We start from the raw sequence: 9,445 nt of genomic DNA on the forward strand, positions 1-9,445 counted from the left end.
TGTTCAAATTTAGCATATTAAAATCACATTGAAAATTTCGTCAACTAAATGATGATAGGATAATATTGGATAATTTTATATAATTTAAAAATATATTAAAAATTTATTAATAATTTAAAAATTATATTAAACAAATGGACATTTCAGGAACGGCCGTACGAAAATTAATCGGATAGTTTTTTCTGTTGAGATTATTTGTGGAACCATACTATATATATTTCGTACGGCGTCGATAAAAACCCAATCTTACCCTCCCCGCCATCGCCAGTCTCTTTTTACCAAAACAGATTCCTCGGGTGGCGGAAAAGCTCGCCGCCTCCGCACCGCTCCGGCGGCGATCTCCGGCGCCGCCCGCTGCCGCCCCGCACCGCCCCGACCCGCCCCGACCTCGCTTCCCCTCTCGCCTCGGTACGCTGTCGGTCGCGCCTCCGCAAATGCGTAAGGCCATGTCTTCCTCTTCGCTTCTTCCTCCGTTCCGATCGAACTCGTTCGCGAGTTGAAGCTCTTCGGGAAGCGTCGCCGCCGCCCCCGCCCCCGCCGCCGGAATCGGCGGTGCTCGAGAGGTCGCTCACCGGTCCGTCTGTTTTCTCCTTCTCTTCTTCATTTTCAGCTCCGTTTCGCGCCTTTTCGCAGTAGCAGCTGGAGCTGGCTAGGGTTTGGCGCGCGCTGCCGGCATGGAGGAGGCTGTCAAATGCAGGCGCCAGAAGCTGGTCCTCTCGAGAGGCTCGGCGGTGGAAGTCGCGCGCGCCGACGGCGGCGGCTCGGGAGGCGCGTGGTACGCGGCCAAGATTGTGGATGTGGAGACGCCGCGGAAGCAGTCTGGAAAGTCGACTAGGATTCGGAAGGTTTTGGTGGAGTATGAGCAGTTGGTGAGCGAAGGCGAGCCTAAGCCTTTGGTTGAATCGGTGGAGACTCGGTATGTGAGGCCTCTTCCTCCGTCACGGGAGGGCGAGCAGCGCGGCTTCGAGTTGGATGACTCGGTCGAGGCGAAGTGGAGAAATGGATGGCGGCATGGGATTGTGAAGATGGTTATGGAGGGCTCGCGGTATTGCGTTTGTATTGATGGTGAAGGAGAGGATGCTGTGTATGAGGGCAGCGATTTGCGGGAGCATTGGAGCTGGATCAGAGGGAGATGGTATCCCGCCAGGAAGAAGAAGGAGCAGGAGCAGGTATACAATCCACCCTTGGCTTCTCTGGTGAACAATGAGGGTTGCGGCTTTTGCGATTTTTCTCGAGTGGAATTGGTTGGTTCATTGGTTTCTTGGATGGTTTCTCTGTTTGTGTGATTTTTCATGTGGCTACACCGCAAAGCTCTCTTTAGTTTTACTAATTCTAAGTGAAATTTTTGGAATTTGTGGGTTCTTGATATTGGAGTGCACGATCCCCAATTAGTAGGGTTTTTTATTTGCTGTATTAGTTTTTGCATCAGGACCATAATATGTATTACAGTCACTATGTGCGTGGAGATTACTATTCCTTTTCTTTTGTCCATTGAGAGTGCTCTATTTTGACAGTATAAGTGCCAATACCACTAAGGTAGTTGTCTATTATTATGAGCTACGGCAATTTGATGGTGGGGTATTATTCACGATACATACTGTTTTGTGGCAATCTCCCCTTGGTGTCTTTTGTTATAATTTCTCATGTTGTTGACTTCTAGAATTTTTTTACTTTTATTTTTTATTTTTAAATCTCTTGTATTTGGGAGTGTGTGAATTTTGCATTTTGTCCTTATTGGATCTTTAAATGCTTTCTTGTATCTAGGTTTCTATCAAATATCATGCCTTTCTTTTTACTGCCTTTATACCTGTTTACGACTCGAAGTTCTCGCATTACTTCCCATAATGAGGCTGTTAAGAATGCATTTAACTTACAGAGAGAATGAATTTCTAAAATTTAATGTGATTGTACTATTGTAGTCTTCGCCCTTAATACTTTAGTAGATAAATCTCAGGTCTTATCTGCAATATGTTTTGCCTTAGCTTAAGCAGCAATAGCTCTTAAAGGCTAGAGATTAAGGTGATTGAATTCTATAGTTGAACATGGAAAAGGTTGGCTAAACCCCTGTCCTGTGCCATCAGATTATCAGCTTGCTGGGACTTGTTTGCTACATGCAAACTATGGTTTAATTGCTTCTCTCTGCTATCCCGTGCTGCATGCACTTCAAGTAGTATGTGCAAACTCTATGTGAACCAAATGGAACCGCATGTATCTATGGCTTGCAGAAGAGGAGACAGTAACATATGATGGAATTTTGGTGGAGTTTTGTATCAATTGTGTTTAAATACATTACCTTCAGAAGTTTCTTCTGTTTTCTTTGAATAGACAGCAATTCTTGGCTTTGAGACTTGGCAATTCTCTGAAGATTAGTTGTCTTCTGAGTTCAATACATGAAGTAATGATTTGATATGCTGCATTAGATGTCAAAATTTTGAGATTTCCATAGTTTCTATGCTGGAAGAGTTAATTTTATCATGACCAGATGGGATTAGTAGATTTAATTTATTTTTGTGATACTTCTTGATTTTAGGAAGCTCCTTTGACTGTAGACAATCTAGGGCCATCAGAAGAACCACGTGATATTAAGAATATGCCTAAGGTTGGAACAGAACTTGAAGTTCCAGATGTTTTGGAGGAAACAGTGAAGATGCAGCCAGTTTCACGGACTTCGAAGACTCCCTATGCCTTGCGACCAGCTAAAAAGAAGCGTGGAGCCTTGATTGGAAATGCAGCAAGTCGACGACTTCTGAAGAAACTAAGTGAAGGCACTGCAACGGTGCCATCAGTTGCAGCAGATCAGGCAAGAGAGCTGCTTATGGAAGCATCAAGAGTGCTAAATGGTACAGCCAAGTCTAAAAAAGGGATCTCTGGTATTGGAAGGTTAAAGAAAGCCATAATTGTTGATGATTCTGTTAAAAGTGTTGCTGGAATGGTGAGCTGGATTTTTTTCATGTTATCCTTCTTAAACTTATTTTGTTCTTAATATGTAAGAATATGCTCTTATAGAGAGAAACTTGACAATATTGAGTTGGATACATTTTGAAGTGAGACTTGCTTCTGTGGATGTTCTAATCTATTAATTCAGGGAAAGATAAATTAGGTTGTTCTTACTCAAGAGAATAGCACATACCGAATTATGGGGTCTATGCTAGAATTGCGGTTGCATATATTGGGTTCTGCATGCTAGTTGCGTGAAAATGCACATTTTGGGAAGAAATTGATGTGGGATACCATAGAAGAGCCTATCAAAAGCGTGTGCAACTAGAGTTTTGTTAAACTTGACTGTCTTGATTGGGCAAATTTTTGTTTGCTTCTCCCTGTACCAGTGTAGAAACAGTAGCCGGACTAGTTCCTGTCAAGTGGGCTCTATTTGTTTAGTGAGAAAATGTAAAACAAGATATTTGTGGCTAGGTCTGTATGACACTTAGTAATTAAAACAATGCCTCTGTGAGCTCTGGTATCCTGGGGGCTTCAAATGACACTGGGCAATGGGCTTTTGACATGGGTGTTTTGTCATTGTACTGTAAATGATATATATTTAGTCAGCTACAAGGTATAAGCTGAAAATTCTAATGATATAAGTTATTCATATTGTCATCTTGACGTGATGTGCAGGAAAATGAGAAACAGAAGGCAGTTGAATTCAATGACACTGTAAAGTATGCTATTCGAAGAGGGGGAAAATTTGCCATCTCTAAGGCTAAATACATCAACACCCATAAACCAGGTACATGATGTTAAAGCATAAATTACAGTATTATTAGCATAAATTTTTGCTTAAGCGGAAGTTTTACTCATGTTATTGCAGGTAAGGGGGACAATGCTGGAAGTTCCATCAAGAGAGTTGTTCAAACGTTAATGCAAGAAGACGGTTTTCCAAAATTGAGTTGCGTCTTAGGGTTGCAAGCTGAAAGGAGAAGTTTGATGTTTGCAGATACGGATCAGCTTCTTAACAAAGAGTTGGTGAGGCTCCTCCTCAAATTAAATAAGGGTGCAATCTATTTGCCAGTGATGTTCCTTTTGGGAAAACAAGAAAGTGATAGAGGAGAAGAATCGATAGGAAGGGATAAATATGGGCCTCATTTGATGCAGATATGGATGGCAAAATTAAGCTCAAATTTTTTTAAAGATACGGGGAACTCAATGTTTTTATGTGATGCATTTGTTGATTGTCAATTAAGTAGAACCCAGCTTTTCATTCATAAAAGCACACTGATCTTATTTGAGATAGCCATTACTTCAACTTGGTCCCATAACTTAGCCTGTGTTAACCATTAATCTCTAAGGCAGACCTCCTTGATATTAGCTTGGTGTACCCAATTAGTGAGGCTAGCTGGGTGCTTCTTCAGGACTTTGTTATCCCTCTTACGTGATACTTTATGGCAGTCTTGCAGGTGATGTCCTGATACCTGTTCTTGTGCAGGGTAAAAATGAGCAGAATTGCGAGGGAAAGAGTCACAAAAGGAAGAGAAGAAAGCCACAGAAGTTGGTGGTCGTGAGACCTGAGGTTCCAGAGACAGGTACTTGATCACACCAAATTCATCAAAACATTGTAGGAAACAAAACAATTGAGACAGACCCCACACGAAAAGGGAGATAAGAAGCCAGTGATAACTTACTACTTGATACGCTAATTCTCCAGGATCAGATACTTACTGAATGATAAAACATGATGGTCTTAAGGCTGTGTCTCTTGTCAAGTAAAGATGCAAAGAGAGTAAGGACGAGAGGAGTAAATGAAGAGATAGAGAAGGTTCTGTTCTCTCTGTGTTTAAATAAATGAAGTAAAAGGAATGGGAAGTGGAGAGAGTTTACATGGAAATAAATGTGGTAAAGTGTTGGAATTTACTGTTGTACCCTTCTAGTATGTAACTCTGCAAGCATATATGCCATTTCTGTCGACATAGCTTAGTAGCTTAGAGTACAACGCCAACATCAGGAAATATAGGTTAAAATAGCAATTGCTCAACTATCCTTGTTAGGAGGATATAGAAGTGGCGGGCTCAATTGGCAATTTTCCCTGTCCAATCCTCTCTTCCACTTTCCTCTCTGCCCAAGAGTGTGAAGTGAATTTCCTCATCAACTCTTTCCCAAGATTGAATTCTTTTCCCCTCACTTTTCATATTCTGCCAAACTTGCTGTAAAAGATCCAATTAGTGTATGCCTGGCCATGATCCACAGAAGCATATAAGTATCTCTGATGTAGGCTTGGAGCACAACGTAACCAGTGCTGTGGTTGGTGAACCAATTTCAAAGGATTATGCTACCTGGAGAGTTCAACCACCTTCAAGGTTGGAAGCATATCATTCAGGTAGGGTGACAATGGCCAAACTATATTGAAATAATGCACTTGTCTATATTTGCTGGCCAAGTAAATTGGGTATAGTTGCCTTAGCAAACAGTACATCTTAGCTGTCACATTAATTGGGAAGAATTGAACCTTCAATCAACTTGGCGAGTGAATTCTTTTGACTGCTTGGTGGAAATGGTGGATTACTTTGTAAAGCTGCTCAGACATGCTTTTGGCATTTTACTTGGGAATAAAAAAATTTCTTAGCAATTTTTTATTGCTTGTTATTCGTGGATGCAGAATATCTTATGATATACTCCCTCTTCTAACTTTCCTGAGAAACCAAGTTATGTGCACATGAACAATGTCAATGCGTATTTCTTCATCTCATACAGATCACTAACGGTTAATTTTTCAATAGCAAGAATATATTGGTCCAAATTCATGAGTACCATGAGAGATTCTTAATGTGGTGCTATATTCTGCGGATTGAGATCTCTGTTATTATATTCCAGGTGGTCCAGATGCGTACAGAAGGGTGGGAGCCAATGATTCTGGGAATTTCGAGAAAAAGAATGAGTTATGCAATGCTGAGACATCTAACACGAATGAAGATCAACCTCTATCAACATGTTCTGAAGGAATACGCACACCGATGGCCATTGAGGGATCAAGTAAGTTAGCTTTAGTAGGCCATGGGCCCAGCTCAATTGTGTCAATCTTTTGAGGCAAAAGAAAAAAGTAATTAATGTCTTGAACTATTGTTTTTCGTATTAATGTCATGAAACCTGCATGACTGACGTGTTAGGTGAGAGCGTGTCTGGCGAGAGTAGATGCTTATTCGCGAAAACCTCGCCTGTTTGGAAGATGATTGAATCAATGGAAATTTTCCAAACGACACCGCAAAATCCACATTTCAGTCCTCTTCGGGTGTGTAAAGAAGGATATCGTGAAGGAGCAGCTATTGGCATCATGGCAACTTTTGCATCTTTGACCGAAAAAATATCCAACCTGCTATTTGATGACCCGAGATGCCATTTTGATAGCTGCTTGGAGACTCTTTGTGACATGGAAAAGCATGGATTTGAGGTTACAGCTCTGCGGAGTCACTTGAATGAGTTGCTAGCAATTAAAGAGAAGCAGGAACTGCTTCAGGATGGGTTAAAGGATGCCGAACTTGAAATTGCTGACAAGGAACGCAAAGGGAGAGAAATTAGTGAAGAGATGGAAAAAATTGATAAGAAGATGACCGAGTTACGAGCAAAATATGCAGTGCTGAAGTCAGAAAAGGAAAAAAAAGATGTTGAGATTGCCAGGTTGAGGATGAGCTTGAAAGGCAACGATGAACAAATTTCACGTGTGCGGCTTGAGTTTGAAAAATTGGCTGCTCTTCTCCCTTGGAAATCAAAGTGATCATCCAGATATTGAGGTTTGTTGCCTTGGGTCTCCTAACTGTTCGTTCATGGTAGAGTTTTGCATTATTTGCTTGGAACATTTGCCTACTTGAACTTCATAGTTCTACTTGGAATAGTTGAGAATGCATTTATATTCTTCTCTCTATCCGGTAGATTAGGACCCTTCTTGTCACCTCTTCCTATCAACTTAGTCTAGTCTCCTTTAAGATTGGAATTATTTATATATGGTGTATGCCATCGAAATGCAAATGTTTCATGTGGCCTGATTGGTCTTTCACCAGAGATTCTGCCTGATTTTTAGCCATTGAACACCATTTCAAAATGCTGAGAGAAAACAGAGTTGAAGTAAATAATGTATTAATTTGTGGTGAAAATGGACATTTGCCCGATTTTTATTTGCACATATCGGACAAATGACACTAATACTATGTCTACCCGGTATATTCAATGCTAGGCTTATAATGAGTATAAAGGACCTCCAAAAATTCTCTTTTCTCCCTATGAACTTTAAAAAAAATTCATCGGATGATTTATGAATTTTTAATCAATCTCTAAGGTAAGGGGTTGAGAGATCTATAATAGAATAGAATACTATATATTTACTGGGAACCCATGCGCAAATAGATGTATGATACAAAATGGATTTCACATGATTGCTTTGATAGAATACTTTGAACTTTTATTTTAATATAGATTTCTGTACCTCCTGTTTAGTGAATTCTAGCTAGCACTACTAAGTTTTGAATGCGATCGTCTTGGAGGATTTGTGGTAGTTGTGATTTTGATCCTCCATATGCAAAAGTTGCCAATCTCATCTTTCTTCACATGGTCGATCAGTTTATGACGGACAGAGGCCGGTTCAATTAGGTGAAACTCCAACTTATAAAATTCCCATGAATCCGAATGGGGCAGGCGAGAATTAGTACAGGTAGTTGACGTTCTTGAATTAATTAGGTGGCCGTTCCATCTGTTTCTTTTCCTCTTGTCCTTTTGGTCTCTTTTGGATGAAAAATTGTGGTCCAGGGTCTATCCGTCCTCGTGCTTTGTTCGAAAGGAGAATGAAAATGAAAGAGAGACGTGACCTATCAATTGTCACTCAACTTGTTTGGATGATGACAAAATGGTTTGAGCTTGATGCGTCATATAACTCGATGTTGTGTATATTACCAATGTATACATCTGAGTTATTTTCAATTCATGAAAATACTTGGTCCCCTTGCACGAGCTGCGCATTTAGGTAAATTAATTTTCTTTTGACTTAATGAAACGTGGAAAATTGCTTCATAGAAAATACTAAAAATCACGAGGACGAAAGCAAATCTATATTTCGTTGACGAGAAAAAAGGGAACCGTGATTTAGAAATACGGTGTCAGATTAGATAGAAGGGTTTCCTTCATACCTGTTCTCTAGCTCTCCTGCTTAGGCAACTTAAGAGCCCTACCCTTTTAGCTGATTGTTGCCAATAGCACCACCAAGTTGCTGAATTCTTGATTGAGAACATTTGACTGTCCATTGAATGCAGGTGAATGGCAACACGTAGAAAGTCAGATACTGGGAGATAAAAGTTAATCAGTAACACTCACGAACTTAATCCGAATCATATCCTCTAACTTTATCGGGTTCAATAAACGTGATCTCGAACTCGTCTCGCTGTCAGGAGTCCAATTGCAAACCTACAGCATTTAAGCAGTTCGAGAACCGGACCTAACTCAACAATCTGCCATAGTAATAAGAGAGGCAAGAGCGAGAGTGTGTAGTAGTTACAAAGACGAGTGGAATGCTCAAATCATCAGTAGTTACTTGCATCTGCTCATTTTTCCCCTTGGTACCGAATGCATAAGAACCTACAAAAGCTGTCGAGCCATGAGAAATTTTGCATATAATTGATGACATGCTGTTTCTGATGAAAATAATCTTCTTCTATTCAGATTTCGCCTCTTGTAATCATGAACGAGTATATAGTTCGAGGCCCTGGCAGCACATCCTCACCGAACAAAGGGCATCAAAGATCGCGCGGACTTGTTCCATTGTTCTTGTTATGATTAATGCCACGAAACAAGTAGCGGAACAGTAAGTTGATTCGAAAACATGTTATTAATCCTACCTTTCCTTCTTCAGAGCACCAATGCTCGATGACTGCTAAATATCAATTCATATCTGCTCGACTGTCCCGTCTTTTGGCAATTTCCTCTACAGTCAAGCTTTAATCAAAACCTGGCTTCAACTCACCCATCCGTTTTCACCGCCTTGTACTCATATTCAATTTAATCCAATCCCTGGTCAATTTGGTTAAGCATGGATCAAATTCGAACTTCGACCCAAAAAAGGGAGACAGAACATAGAGCATTTCTCAACTTATTTGCTGTAATACAGAGAAAGGAAGCACTCCATGTATACATCCTGATAATCCTCCATATCTCATCCTTTCTCTTTTGTGGCGTATATCATGCCAATCCAAGAAATTGATAGGCGCCAAATGTGAGATTCTCATCACGGTACCAAAAAATTCCCTAAGACGAGTATGCTAGTGCCATCAGTAATGTTATAGTGGTTTAAAATTCTGTCGCCGCGATAGTAATTCTAAACGTCACTAAATCCTCCTTAACATGACGGATAAGTGCTCGTCTGGTCAAATGGCGTTGCTAAATGATATATTTTTCCGTACTGAACGGCTAGACAGAGCTCTAGCGAATCTGGAACGGAGAGTTCTTTTCCCTGCAGCAGTACTTCCAGCACAAG

The 9,445-nt window shown here is 40.6% G+C and overlaps 1 protein-coding gene across 3 annotated transcripts; it reads left to right on the forward strand.

Moving 5' to 3' along the window:
* Positions 1–255: 255 nt before the first annotated feature.
* LOC104456624 (DUF724 domain-containing protein 6) lies at positions 256–6,987 on the forward strand. Of its 3 annotated transcripts, none has more exons than XM_010071456.3 (9): positions 256–438; positions 611–1,169; positions 2,531–2,932; positions 3,616–3,727; positions 3,809–3,963; positions 4,424–4,520; positions 5,207–5,311; positions 5,806–5,964; positions 6,099–6,987. In XM_010071456.3, the coding sequence occupies exons 2-9, from the start codon at positions 675–677 to the stop codon at positions 6,701–6,703; spliced, it is 2,130 nt and encodes a 709-aa protein (XP_010069758.2). In that variant the 5' UTR covers positions 256–438; positions 611–674; the 3' UTR covers positions 6,704–6,987. The 3 variants fall into 3 exon arrangements, with proteins under 3 accessions (XP_010069758.2, XP_010069759.2, XP_039156520.1); XM_010071457.3 differs by having other exon boundaries at positions 634–1,169; XM_039300586.1 differs by having other exon boundaries at positions 256–1,169.
* Positions 6,988–9,445: the final 2,458 nt, after the last annotated feature.

This window comes from Eucalyptus grandis, chromosome 8 (assembly GCF_016545825.1).
Source record: "Eucalyptus grandis isolate ANBG69807.140 chromosome 8, ASM1654582v1, whole genome shotgun sequence".
Lineage (NCBI taxonomy): Eukaryota > Viridiplantae > Streptophyta > Magnoliopsida > Myrtales > Myrtaceae > Eucalyptus > Eucalyptus grandis.